At 43.5% G+C, this 14,739-nt stretch overlaps 1 protein-coding gene across 7 annotated transcripts in view; it reads right to left on the bottom strand.

The window, feature by feature from the left end:
- Positions 1-2,076: 2,076 nt before the first annotated feature.
- Positions 2,077-14,739, bottom strand: part of ABL2 (ABL proto-oncogene 2, non-receptor tyrosine kinase) — a 114,318-nt gene continuing 101,655 nt past the window's right edge. For 3 of the 7 annotated variants that reach the window (XM_058539970.1, XM_058539972.1, XM_058539971.1), the window contains 3 exons: positions 12,404-12,577; positions 11,627-11,860; positions 2,077-11,317 (listed from right to left, as the gene is read on the bottom strand). In XM_058539970.1, the coding sequence (XP_058395953.1) occupies positions 10,140-11,317; positions 11,627-11,860; positions 12,404-12,577 (1,586 nt within the window). In that variant the 3' untranslated portion in view covers positions 2,077-10,139. Of the gene's footprint in view, positions 11,861-12,403; positions 12,578-14,739 lie in introns of all 7 variants that reach the window. The other 4 variants (XM_058539969.1, XM_058539967.1, XM_058539968.1 and 1 more) reach the window with 2 other exon arrangements.

The following is a 14,739-nucleotide window of genomic DNA, read 5'->3' as shown; positions in this document are numbered from 1 at the left end:
CAGCTTTAAAAAGAAAAACGTTTGTTTTTGAGGATTGAATGGCTACGTGTACACTGTGCCTCTAGACACAGAGGAAGTATGCAGAATGTGTTTTTTCCCCTTTTCTGGGTTCTTCCCTTCTACCACACTTCTGGAATTACACACAGGTCTTTTCTCTTATACCTGTCGTCATCTCAAGAGGAAGTGTGCAGCATGTTTTTTTCCCTTTTCTGGGTTCTTCCCTTCTACCACACTTCTGGAATTACAAGTTTTTTCTCTTATACCTGTCGTCACCTCAAGTGTCCCCTTATTTAAAGCCCTCCCCAGCCCTCTCACTGTTAGCCGTGGTGAAACAGACACATCCACCTCCCCTCCATGTAACACTTGCTTGCACTCATTTACAGAAATAACTGCCTCAAGGTTAGAGAGTAACTAGCCCAAGCTGCATTAGATACCCAATAAATACTCAAATGAATTAAGGGAACTTAGCTTCGCACCACTCATGGGTCAAAAGTAAGCTTGGTCCAACTGCACAATAAAATGGGGCCAGTTTTAGCTGCTGGCTCACTGTTTCGGTCTAGAGCCTCTCGGGAAGAACACGTAGGCCACCCAGTCCTATTACATACCTAGCTCTACAATCTAAAGACACTCTTACGAGGTACATTCTATAGCTTTGGATCTCAGAGCCACAGAACAGCTGACATCCTTCTGGCCTGGCCAGCATGTCTGATGTCATAAATGAAGGGTCTGAACCTGGTACACCTTGGGAACCAAGATGAGCAGCAGAATGCGGTGGTTTCGAACACTTCTCTGGAGCCAGACTCCCGGCTGGGGTGCCACGGCTGAGCTACTCACCACTGAGACCACGGGAAGCTATCAAACTCAGGTGAACCTTGGTTGCCACTTTTGTGAAAGTGAGCCTAACTGTACTTACCTCACAGAGTGGTTGTGAAGATTAAATGAGTTCATCTTTATAAAGTGCTCAGAACACACAGCTTCAGGTGTTTAATAATAATAACCTAGAGAAACTGCTGTCAGTTTTGGCACCATACTCAAAGCCAAGGCTGGGCCTTTCCTTCCTTCTAGCTCTTGGAATCCATGTTGGCTGTGGTTTGTTTTAGGTAACATTTGGGAACTTACTATGTGCTGGGCCCTGTGCTAAGCACTTTATAGCCATTATCTCCTGTAATCTTGAATACTGTGACACAGCTACCAATTTCATCACCATTTAATGAGAAAACTGAGGCTCTGAGAGGTTAAATATCTTGTGCAAAGTCACAAAGCTAGTCAGTGGAGGAGGAGGAGGGGTTCAACTCAGGCCATCCGACTGGAGCTCCTATGCTTTAATAACTTGTTTCTAAAATGGACTTCCTCAGGTGTGGAAAATGTTACAAAATGTTACAAGTAATACAAAGAGGGAGAAGATAACAATGGGAGGTTCTGGTTGGAAGACTAAAACAAGACTTCCTAAACTAAACAAAAAATGGGCAGGAGCAAAGGACTGACGGTGCAGTGTGAGGAGGTGGACAAGCTGAGGTTTAATAGCCATTCTAATTGGACCTCATGTGGGCACCACTTGCATATATCCTACTGATACCTAATTAAAACATTACTTCTAAAAGCAATGAATCTTTTTTATAAAAAATTCAAGACCAAGTCAAACAAGAATACAATGTTCCCAGTGAGGTTCTACACTTTACTAACGCTTTGGCTCAAAACATTTTTAGAACTTATTTGGAGTTGTCCTCAGAATGGACTTTGAGAGAATTGGTCTCATTTTACAGTCACCTCACGTTGGACAGATGGAAGGACAGACACATGCGCACGCACACACTTGTGTGCACATACACACACACGATACCCACCTGATGGACCAGCTGGGCTCCAGATGCCGCCTTTGGCCGTTTCCAAAATGTAATCCATCAGTGGATGAGTATTCACCCTCATAGAGGACATTCTAAGGAATGTGCCAGAGGAATGCTTGCTAAAATCAGCTTCTTTACCCTATAGACATCTATTTTATGTAGAGAGAGATAAATTCTGCTTAGATTCCCTGTCAGTTAAATTATGGGAGAAACACTCCAATCACAAGCCTACTTTGCCAATAAAATATTGCAACCTTTATTTAAAATAAAACACAAATTGGCAAGCTTTGTGAGACAACAGGCAGACAGCATTCCCCTTTCAGGGCCTCATTTATTTACATCAAGTTTAACACTGTTAGCAGTTCACAGTCAGACAACAGGGTGAGAGAATTAAATTAGAAAAACAAAACACCCGAAAATATATTACAATAACAATTAATAACAATTAAGAACAAACACCTGACAACACTGGTAGTGTGACCCATGATTGACGTGTTTTCAATGAAATCCCATATTGTCTCACTGTCTCTTAGCAACGCACACAGTGCCCGGGCCCTCCAGACCTCACCCTCTGTGCACCCACCACACATACACCTGCAGAGCATGACCTTTGGTATAAACGTTAAACAAGTTTTAAAGAATCCGAATCATATGTTTTAGGACAAAGTTCTGTCAACCACCATGAAATGTTCAGACTTATTTTTGCCAAGCGAGCATAAAACTGGGGTTTCTCTACTGATAGTCATTACAGAATCAGATTGCAAAGAAGGAAAAGTGCGGGGTCTACCCAGGAGATGGAGTTCTGAGCATGCATTAACAGCTCAGCCAGCCTGTTCATGGCAAACACACCAACCGGGGCAGTTTCATTCACCACAGGGAAAGATGTGATGAACTCCTTCACTCACTCTCCTCCTTTCTTAGCACAACAACAGTGTATGTACAACCTGTGGACATGACGTGTACCCTCTATACAGATATGAGGGTTTTCAAACGTATGCCCTCAAGAACTGTAAGATGAGTACCTCACTGTCTTTTCTAGTTTGTGAATACTAATTTCTCTGAAGAACAATCAGCCTAATCAAGGTGATTTCTCAAGATCTCAGAAAATCTCTCTATAATAGAGTCCAAAGAACAGTGGCCACAGTGAAAATGGCTTGTCAAAATGGGGAAAGGCTGGTTTATCTGGCCCTCACCTACCAGCAACATCTCTGTCTCCTGGCATTCTTGCCACTCACAACACATGGTATGGTACTTCTGAATTGCACACAACAGTATTTGGGACTCACTACTGATGACCCTAAATCATCACAGGATCCTGCAATATCTTTGAATCAAGAATAAATTTATTTAGCATACCCGTGTTGTTATTGTGTTATAACTGCTGAAAATTAAGTATCCTTATATGTGAAAATTTTATTAAATTTCACCAACTAAAGTTTATGGTGCTTAATTACATGATTTAAAACTCCTATCCTGATGCTCAGAAGCAAACCTAAGTAAGCCCAACCATACAAACTCTGTATTTCCTTTCTTAAAGCGTGTTAGCAGTTGACAGTTTGCCTCCACCGTGTCCTGAAGAATTAACTACAGCGCTCCGAGACCTCAAGCTGTGTGTACAGCTCAGTAGGCTGGAGTGACATGTAGGCCTGGAAACTTGCTGCTTCGAGTACCGTGATGAACAAAGAATCTCACAGAACAGACAGAGGGCATGTACAGGGTGCAGTCTGAGGACAAGGTTGGGCCTAGCCTTTCAACTTAAAGGGGACATCCCTTCCCTTAGATGATTTGCAGGTTTAAAGACCTGCTCACACACTACCTGTGACCTCAGGCTCAGTTAACAGGGCCTTGCTACTGTGTTCAGGTTGCTCAGCAATGGTGAGGTTAAAGGATCTAATTTTTCTAGGAGAGAGAAACAATTTCAAATTTATAATCGTACATAGGAGCAAAGAAGTAAGTGTCCTGGAGGGAGGGAAGAGTCCAGTTAGAGTGTCCTTCCCCCAGCTCACCAAGCGAGAGGGAGAACAGTGCAGCAGTCTGCCAAATCAGCGCCCCATGTGGGGAGAACATCTCACGGACAGAACCCTCACTGACCAGAGCTGTGAGCCTTTGTTTGCCACCCAAAAGGCTCATTTCTACCAGTTCTAGCTCAAAAGTTGTGCAACATCAACCCAGCTGACAGGTCTTTTCCCCTGCAAAATGCATGAACCCACCTGTGAAGGTACAGCCCTCTAGGAGTGATCTCGACCACTCCAAGTCAGCCTAGAATCAGGATGACCTGCCAGGACCTCTTCACCTGGGGAGAAGTGTGGGATCTTCTCCCCGTGATATCACAGAGTGAAGCTTTCCCTAATTTCCTATCCTTTGGATCTGGGATACTGAGTCAGAAATGAAGGAAATATCATCTTGCTCACATGTTATCTCAAGATAGAACATACACCCTGTCATGCAGCAGCCCCAGAGCAGAAACTCATCTTTCTGGACACTGCGGTACACTTCACAAAAGACAGGCTGGAGCTAAGACAGTCACCAGGTAGATGCTCTGGAGCAGGGTGCAGCCCACTCCACGGGCCTAAAATCCACCCACGCTTCCCCAGTAACACAGGAGGGCAGGGAACGGCAGTGAGGCTCCGGCTGTAACAGAGCAGGTAACAGTAATTGTTACTCCAGGCACTACTGGCTTGCCAACAAAAGCAAGCCTTGCATTAGATTTTTTAAAGTCAGGTAGTTGGAAAACTGGAACTCTATCCAAAGGATATAAATATCCTGACTGTTAAGAGCGGGACAACTTTTAGAACCAGCCCAAGGCCTCTCCTCTCTGACTGTGAGGCTATGGCTAGCAGCAATTTCCCTGGGTTGTCACATAGAAGGTACAGGTGCCTTTGCCTGCCTTTGTCATAAATGTATAGGCTCCCCTGGAGCTGCCTTCTTCTATTTCTCTCCTGCTCCCACATATCCCAAACCGAAGCAGGCATTCACAAAAGAACTGAGCTACTGGCTTGACAGAAGCTAAGACAGAGATACAGACAGCTGGAGTCTATTAATACATAAGAAGAAACTTACGTGCCGAGACCCACCTACATAAAGAAGACTGGTCATAGATGCTCAGGGCACAGAGATGGACCCCAAATCCAGGTAGAACAAGTTAATGTAAGCAAGATGATGAAACCCCAAAATCATCAAGAAGAAAAACAGAGACAACCCTGTCAGCCCACGTGAACTCCTGGGGGGCAGAGCCTGATAGTAATGGTGACATCAGTAGCAAAAAGGGAAGGAAGTGCAAGAGGTCAGAAGGCAGTGCAGCTATAACTCAAACGTGGCCACCAAGGCAATTTACTCTTGATGTTTTATACTCTAATAGGTGAGTTACCTTCAGCTACTACTCTTAGGAAAAAAATAAGCATGGATGATGAATGTCAAGCTCATTTATAACTGGTAGGAAATCCTAGAAAAGCAATTCCCAAAGTGCACTGGTTCCATGGCCATCCAATCTATCCCTCCACTCCCCCAAAAAAACAACAAAACCACGCAGGACATAGGTTTAAAAAGACACTGTCAACATCAACAGGCAACGAGTCTGCTCCCACTATATTTAGGATACTAAATGGCTGAACATGTAGCAGACAAGTTCAAGGTATGAGGGCATCATTCTTCTTGAGTCAAGGTCCCTGGAAGAGCTTCTTTGTTCTGGAGTAACATTCGTACTTTTTAAAGATTATAATTAAACCAGAAGTTGGTCCCTAGTTTTCTGAAGTTATTCAGCATTGAGCTACAATTTTAGCAAAAACGTTTACTATACCTGCACATATTCATTTAGCAGTTTCGTATTTATAAATGTGATAAATTACAGAAGTGATTGTTTATATATCTGCATTTTTAGGTCCCCCACAGGTAAAAACCTGTAAGTCAATCAGCATCTAATCAACTGTTTTATCTTCTAAATAGATATTAATGATACAACTTTATAGTTATATTACATTTGATACTTTTCTCAAAGTGCTTTCATATATACATTATTTCATAGTCATTAAAATGATATGGAATAAAGTTTTTTTTTTAAGAAAAAGGAATGTCGGACTAGGTTTTTTTTAAAACTTAAGTTGGTATTTCTTTATTACAAAGTGCAGACTGCCGTGTTGCTGAGGTCTGTCCAAAAGAACGACCCCATATAATTTTTTAAATTACTGAGTTCTATTGAATGCCTACTTTGCTAGTGTTGCTGTTACTCGACATTCAAGCCCCTTACTTAAGGTCAGAGCGTGCCAGGAGCGTGTGCTTTAGAAAGTGTGCAGCACCGTGCAGACTGATTGTCCATCTGAGCCACTTCTTCTGCAGTGTCTCACAAGGTAGCAGGAATGGTGGAAAGACTCCACAACCGGAAAGTCAAGAGACGCGAACTCTAGCCTTGGCTCTACCACTAATGAACTGCTCTGATGGGCAAGTGACTTAACCATCCTCTCTTCCAATTTCTTAAGCTGTAAAGAAAAGGGCTGGGGTATTGATAGTATTCAGACAGTGCTGGGTGTTTGAAACACCTGGAGGGATTCTTGGGATTGAGAATTCTGAGCTGGGGTGAGGCCAATGCATATAGTTTTGTTTTGTTTTAAATTCCAAGGGATTTTGTTGCACATCCTTGGCTAAGACTCACTGGACTAAGTTTAATAATAATAGGAGTAGTTAACATTTACAGAGTGCTCATTATGTGCCAGGCACTCAAGCTAAGTATCTTACATACATTATCTCATTTAATCCTTACGACAACCCTGAGTTAGTTACTACTATTATCCCTGTTTTCCAGTGAAGAAACTAAGGCTCAGGAAGGTTAAATAACTTGCCTTCTAGACTGGCTTTAGAGACTGAACTCTAAATCAATACCTATACTGTATCCTTTAAACTCAAAAGCTCCGTGACTTTAGTTCAATAAATATGGCCTGTGCCTTAGCAAAGTCAGCATGTTTTATTAACTGGGCACTATTTTACTAGCCAACTTTCAACTGAATTTTAAGGAAATTCTAACTTAAACCCCAAAATGCAGCTGGGAAAGGGTCTCCACTAATGACCTCAATGTATAGAGGTCATCTTGAAAAACACTGAATGAATTTCTTAGGGCCAATTTTTTTTAAGGCTGTATCTCTGAAAATCACAATGGAAGTGTGTAGGAAAATATATTTTAATTTTACATAAAGCTTTTTAAGAAAATACTTCATGTAAAGCACAATCAAGATGTATTCTACACAAAACACTGCATTTTAAGGTAGGAAATCTAAACTGAAATCATATTATCTGTACATGAAAGGATTCAAGCTGTGGCAGCCCAAAGGTATGCATATATATAACCACTTGAGAAAGTTTTCAACGCCTTGTAGAAGCGCTTTTGCTCCTGCTCTCTCTGCTTTGTTTTTAAACTAGATTGAATTAGACTACATTTTTAGTTTCTTGAAGCAGTTTTCTCTGCTTTAAATTCAAACTTTTAAATTTACATAAAGTTATTTTTAAAATCTGGTCCTTTTCAAGTAGAAAAAGGAAAAACCTAAATTATGCTTTTATAATACGTTGACAGTGCCTCTTTAACCTGAACTGTGAGCCCTCAACTCCAGAAGTTACACAGTTCAAGCATCATGGAGTGTGCCATAATAGTCAATGCTACTCTCGACAGTGTTGAGAAAAATCGATTCAATTCATGAACTTACTGAGCACCTAATGCAGGCAAGACAGAGCCAGGTGCTGCCCCTGAGTAAGACACAGCCCCCACCCTCAAGACTGTTCTTCAGTGAGAAGACCAGGGAGCTTAGATACACTCAGTAGTGTTCCTCCAAGGCTTATTTTCAGAGCTCTCAAGGAAAGATCCCTTGCTTTATAAGGAAAAAAAAAATCCCCTGAAAGACAATTATAATCCCTCAACTTACATCCCACAATGACAGGGATAAACTTAAAAAGCAGCATAATAATATTCTAAAGTTTTAGCTTTCCCTGTCCCACCCTTAAAAGGTTAATTGCTAAAACGATTTCAAGTTTATGCAAGTGTATGATGAAGCGGAGTGGCACAGAAGAAAGTGGAAGGAGGACGGTTGGTTTTTAAATCCAAGTTAAAGGAACTCTGTCCTCTCTTTCAACCACCACAAGGAGGTTAACCAGATCACTAGTTGCCTGTGCTGCGTCTGTAGGTAATGTACAGACAGGGATCACTCAACCCCCAAACGGCACGCCCAATACTGTCTCTTCCCTCTGTATCCTTCTCTTGGCATGGGCCTTCTCTGGAGCAGCTATGATAAGAATCGAGGTTTCCTTTCTTTCTAACGAAAACTCAATTTCCTCCTTGGTCAAAGATGCCAAACTCTGTCCAAAACCTAGTTTTCCCCGCTTAGTACTCTAGCCCAGTTAATGTAATCTCAGCAGTTCTAAATTTCATTATCTGCTACTGAGCAGCGAAGAGAATGAAAAACCATTCAACATAACAACACTGCACTAAAGAGCTTTCTAGAGAGGCTCTCAAAGGGACAGCTATACACTTATTTGCAAAACACCCTTGAGAAATGTATCATTACCTTCATTTATTAGATTAAGAGATGGGGCTGTGGCTTGACAGTGGATCGATGACAGAGCCAGGAAGAAAACTCACTGTTCGTCAATGTTGAATTTCTATCTTCCTAAGTTAATATTCCTTTGGGAGGAAAAAATAATGGATTTATTTTTATGGATTGGGTTCTTCTTGGGGGGGGCAGGTCATAAATCTTTAAAAAGAGAATAAAGTGGTAATTGGAATTAGACCTGATATCAAGAATATTAATAACATCTAAACAGATTCGTTTCATGCAATCCTAATTAGTTTCCATAATTATAACTGAATAGGGGCGGAAAGGGCCTTTTTTTCAAGGGCAAAACATATTTGGGGGTTAAGTCATTAGGTTTCCAGGGTCTAACTGGTGTTCTCTGGAAATGCCCTGCTCCTTCAATTATGCATTCTTAAAATAGAGGTGAAATGACAAAATAAATATCAAAGGTTATTCCCAATATGATCTTTACCAACAAGCACAACAATGCCGGGAAGGTAAGTGAGAGGAGACAAGCATGTGAGAATAATTCAGGGTAATTCATTTGAAATCCATCGAGTGAGAGACAGCTTCTCACTGCTCTCTACCTATACTGGGTCTAAGGTGATGAGGGAGGGGGAAGGTACAGAGAAACAGCCATCAGGACCAAGTCAGCTTCTCTCAATCACAAGCCTCTGGGCCTGGCCCTTGGGTTTCAAGAAGAGACCCTTTCCCTGGTGTTTTAGTTGATAAAGAAATAGACAGCTGCTCAAGTTCTTGGCCAGTATGTCAGTGTGCAGGGGCACTGTATCAGAAAAAGATTCCCCTGTGAGAACCTGTACATGACCACTATTTTCAAAATCGATGTTGGTTAATGCCCTGAATGCTGCCAGTAATAAGAGAAGACAGCCTGCCCAGCAAGGGGCAGAGAAGAACCACTAAGGAGACTCCTATGCCTGTGGTCTACAGATAGGGACCAACAAGCAGAAGGCTGATCCTGGTCCACCAGGAAATAATATACTAGACTAGGAGAACTGACTTCTGCCAACCAATGTAAGATTTTAGGAGGAGGTTTCCATCTCCCTGACTGTTATTCCTTGCCTTCTTTACTTCCTGCACCAATGGAAAACAGGACAGGAACATACAGATGGGGCCATGTTTCCCAGTTTTGTTTTCTAGCAAATCGATTCTCAGTTCTTACTGCAGCAGCGACATTGTGGAAGCAAGGCTGACAGCTGCTTCCCAAAGCCGTAAACAAAACTTCTCTTGGTACATTCCCAGCTTTCCTTTCTTCTGTCCCACCACGTTCATTAGGTGAGTTGGAGCATAATCACCATTAGTACCTACTGGAGCCCAAGTCACTTCCTTCCTGTGGTGCAGCATGAGTGCCGCAGCCACTCCAGCCTCCGGGCACGGTCCCTGCAGCCCTGCTGAGAGCAGCCCTCACCACCTCACATCATTCCAGGTAAGAACGAGCTGGACTGGGTTCTTCACGGCATGACATACGCATGTTCCCTGATGTTCCAGTGCAGCTTCTAATCCTGTCCACGACTGCCCTGCCCCCATCTAATTTCCCTCTCCTATGCATTTTGCTTTTTGTTATTTCTGAGATGAACCTGTAAACGTGAGAACTCAGAGATCTGAGGTACTTCACATAAACACACTCAAGTATCAGTCTTTCATTTTTTGAAAACAAGAACACAGGAAAACAAGTCCCTTTCTGCCTCCCCTCAGAAATGTGTGCATCTTCCCACTAGGCTAACAGTGGCTACCTCTGCACCACATCACTGATCTCCTGTACACACGACAATAAGTTATTAAGGACAGGGTTTGCCCCGGGCACACCGGCAGCTGCTGAAGACACCTGCAGCTCCTGCAGGCTGAGTTCCAGTTTGCTCACAGCCTCTCGGAAGGCAAATTTGTTGCGAGTCTGAGGGATGCAGTCCACATAGCCTGAGCAGTAGTCGAGCAGCTGGTGTCCAGTGTCCACCAGCTGGCTGTTGGGCACAGGTTCCGTGATTGCACTGGACAGTAGGTCAGCACATTCTAGTAGGGCTTCTTTGCTGATTTTGTCTGCTGAGATTTTCTCAGCTGCCTGTTTGGTTTTTCTCAGAGCCACTTTAGTACCTGCTGTGCCATTGGCCATTTTGGCTGGCGAGATGGAAGATGTGGGCTGAGGCACTTGAGGTGGAGGCATCGCAGGCCTCCCAGCTTTCCCACTGGTGGGCACTGCCCCTGGAGCTGCCTTTTTCCCTCCTTCCTGCGTTTCTGACGTGGGCTGTCCTGCAGCTGGGGCAGTTGGCTCTTCCGTGGGGTCTGAGCATATGGACGGATGCTGCAGTAGTCTCATCACTGGTGGTGGGGGTGGGGCACACTTTGGTTTTACCCGTCGGGGTCGGTCCTTGTCTCCAGAGGATGTTACCTGATGCTCAGATAAGAGCTTGAATTTATTCCCCTGAGAGTCTGTGCCAATGAGCTGCACATCAGCTGGAGTGTGCTTCAGATTGGGTGAGATAAGGACTGGCACTTTGTGGTTGTGAGTGGTTGGGAGGACTGCCGCAGCCTTGGCTGGAGAAGACCAGCCTGTCTGCTCGCCATCCTCTGGGACTCCAGCCATGCCAAGTCGTGCCCCACCATTCCTCTCCTTGTTCTTTGGAGCAGCTGCCACTCCAGCCACCCCCACCCCTGGAGAGTCCTTCTCTGTAATGGCTGGATCCCCAGAGGGGGTTCTGAGAGGAAGAGCTGTGGCTCCTCTGGGCAAAAGTTTGGCTTTTGGTCTCTCCTTGGTTGGAGCACCTTCCTCTGATTTTTTTGGAAGCATGTCATTGGCCCTGTCCACATTCTCTTCTGGCTGAGAAGAGGTGGACACTGTCCTTTCCAGCTGGAGTTTGGACCTCTGGCAGTTCCTGGGAAGGGTCATTGCCATCCTATCCTGCTCTGGAAGCCCTGAGGACATGGAAGATGTAGAGTTTGACCTTGGAAAAGGCTTGGAAGTGTCATCACTGGCTGTGGGTTTACCCGCTCGTAAGCCCAGTGTCTTTTTGATTAAGCGTGGCGTAAAGAAGCCTGTGATGCCAGACCACCCACCCCCAGCAGTGCCACTGACCCCACCCCCACCACCGTCGTCATTACAGAGATTCCTCTGTGCAAAGCTCCCCCCATAGCACTTGGGTGGCACCAGATTCGCCTCTTGCTGGGCAGGAGTGAAAGAGAACCCATCAGCATGCTGCAGAGAAGCAACAGATGAGAAGTTACCCGTGAGTTCATATTTCTTGTGGGGCTGATTCTCCATTTCTCGGAAGGAGCTGCTGCGTTTGGGGGGTGTGGGAGCATTTCTCTTTTTCATGAAGGAGCTGAAGAAGCCTCCCTTCCTATCCCTGGTGAAGCATGTCTCTTTGGCGTCTTCCAAGAGGCTGCTGGGTGATTTGTCTCTCTGCTTTCGAGGCAGTGCTGGGGACCCACTGGGGGCCTGTGCACTTCTAATGAACCCTGATGAGAAAGGGCCAATCAGTAATGTGAAAGATAAGAAGTGACTCCATTACACTGAGTTACTAAGGCTGAACTGGAAGAGCTCTGTCAGCTTCTTTTAAATGTCAGGTGTTAGCAGGACTCAGAGGAAACTAATCAATACATTATCTTTTCACGCTGATTAGTTTTCCAAATGCAATGTAGAATATAAATGGTAAGAAATAACCTGCGGGTTTTTACCTCGGCATTCATCTTTTCTCTAAAAACTGCAGTACAACTTGGCCTTATCTATGAGGCTCAATGAAGAAGTTTTTGCCAGAACTGTGAAGACGGTAACTGGGAATCAGGAGTTGAGGAAATGGAGTGGGAGGCAGGGTTGTATGCTGGACAGACAGATCAAGACTACTAACACTGGCAATGCAGAGCGAGGATTAGAGCAGTAGGTAAAACAGATCCCAGCCATACTTTCCTCAGGGATGACGGGCAGGAAGTGGAAATAAAAGCATCACACCCCCCCCGGTTCTTTAAACACAGCAGTCTGATTCCACCTGGCTCGAGACCCACCTGGTGCTGAACTGGAAGCAGAATTTTCAGTGGCATCTTGTGCCCCTTCGATATTCTCCTTGTTCTCCACCTGTTTCTTCAGCGTCCGGGTCTTAGAAGGAAGTATAGGTAATCGGGGCAGGTATGGAACAACAGATGAGGAGGAGGCGGCTCTCCCAAGTTCCTCAGCTACCTCTGTGAGGAAGACAAGGGAACTGATAAAAACAACAGTTTCATGACAGAGAAAAGGAGTTTTTCTTTTCAGAAAAGGCACACAGCTGAGAAAAAGCTGGAGAAGAGAGTACTAAAATATATAAGTGGAATCACAGAGTGCGTACTCTTTTATGTCTGGCTTCTTTTGCTCAGCATTATGTCAGTAGATTCAGCCATGTTGTTGCATGTGGCAGGGGTTTTTCCTCCTTGCTATGTATTGTTCAAATGTGTGAATATACCAAAATTCATCCATTCTCCTCTTCATGGATATTTAACTTGTTTCCAGTTTTGGGCTATTATGAATATGTTGTTGGAACATCCTGCTATATGTCTTTTGATTCACAATTGCATGCACATCTGCTGAGCATATTCCTAGGAGCAGGACTGGTGGGTCACAGGGTACACATAAATTCGGCTTTGTTGGGTCCTACCTGTCTCCTAAAATGGCTGTACCGATCCACAGTCCCACTAGCATTGTATAAAAGTTCTGGTTACCCTGCATGCTTGCCCAAGTTTGATGTTATCAGGTTTTTTCGTTTGATTTTAATTTTAGCCATTCTGGGGTAGGTGTAGAGGGATCTCATTGTTTTATTTTGTACTTCTCTGATGATGAGTGATGTTGAGCATGGTTTCATGTGCTTATTGGTCATTTGGATAGCCTCATCTACAAAGTGCTTGTTCAGAGGTTGAACAAAGCAGACAGATGCCTGCAGATATTTTTATTTTTAGGTTGCACTTGGACTGAAAAGGAGGGTAGATACAATCCATTCAATTTCATGCAGATAAAGCAAATGAGGCTCCTGAAAAAGTATTCACACCATTAGAAAGCCTTGGCTGACTAAATTTAGCCATGGCTTTTGTGGCTTTTACTGAGGCAAGGATATACTTTGCTATTCATTCCTGAACAAAAATGAAGCAAGTGTGATCAATTAAATTGTGAAATTTTGTAATTATTTTATAATTTTTGGTAATTATTTAAAGAAATTAACTCCCCACAAGAGTGGGTACATGACATAACCCAAGTCACACCAGTGAGATTCCTTTCTTATGCTGCTATACACAGCAACTGAGAGACAGACACGAGCTATAAAGATATGACCTCAAGGATGCTGGCAACTATGTCCCATGCCGCTTGGAGGATCCTGAAGATGAGATCAGTGTAGAAGCAAAAGTAAAGAGAAAGTGGGTGGGAGTGGGCGTGGGAGGGAGGGAGAGGGAAAGGGGAAGGAGGAAGACCTGACCTACTTGAGTCTGTGTCTTCAACTGACCCTGAGGTTAGCACCATCCCTGCTTTTCCATGGTTTGGTTATGAGCCAATAAATCCTCCTCTTATTGCCTAAGAATTTGGGTTAGGTGTCTTTCACTTACAACTGACTAAAAAAATACATCCTTTTAAAGTAGGAACTGTGTCTTATCTCTGTGTCCTCAGACCTAGTACAGAGCTTGCCACAGATCAAATGCTTAATAAAATGTGGGTTGAATAATGTTAAGTTTCTTGTTTAGCAATTCGGAATTGAAATTAGCTTTGAAAATTGATAAGCGTTGCTATTCTAAAAGGATATAACATTTTCAAGAGAAGCAAAAATATTTAACTAAGGATTCAACAGAAGTTCAAGTTGACACAAAAGTACCAAAGAAATGGAGCCTATGGCTTCTCCTACTCTGATGCCGTAGGGAATAAAGCACACAGAGGAAAGCAGCATGCCGTGACACGCAGCTGCTCCACCTGGCCCAAAGGGCCAGTCATGCCCTCCCCTACCTGCAGAGGTTCCACACGTCAAAGGACTAGGAAGGAAACACTTTTCATTAAACTTCAGTGTTGTACTTTTCTCTTTCTTCTTACCTAGACTTGATAAATCACTAAGGGAAGCAGAGAAAAATCAACTTGCCTGATTTCCTCTTCTAATATTCTTAAACTTGAACTTAAGTAGTAAGCTGTGTGTTCAATCACGAAGGAAAGGAAAGATTTGAAAAATATGTATAAAATTCTGGAACTATATCAAAAGTGTCTAACAGGCAAGTATTACTAAGAATTCGGTGTTTTTAGCTCTCCAGGAATAGTCTCTCTCTTTATAACACGTAAGTTTATTGTTTGACTTTTGCAGGCAATTTTAGAGGCACTATATACAAAAGTAGGAAACTGC

This window comes from Diceros bicornis, chromosome 4, assembly GCF_020826845.1.
Source record: "Diceros bicornis minor isolate mBicDic1 chromosome 4, mDicBic1.mat.cur, whole genome shotgun sequence".
In the NCBI taxonomy this organism is placed as follows: Eukaryota; Metazoa; Chordata; class Mammalia; order Perissodactyla; family Rhinocerotidae; genus Diceros; species Diceros bicornis.
The sequence above is the reverse complement of the archived record's forward strand: the minus strand, read 5'-3'. Positions and strand labels throughout refer to the sequence as shown.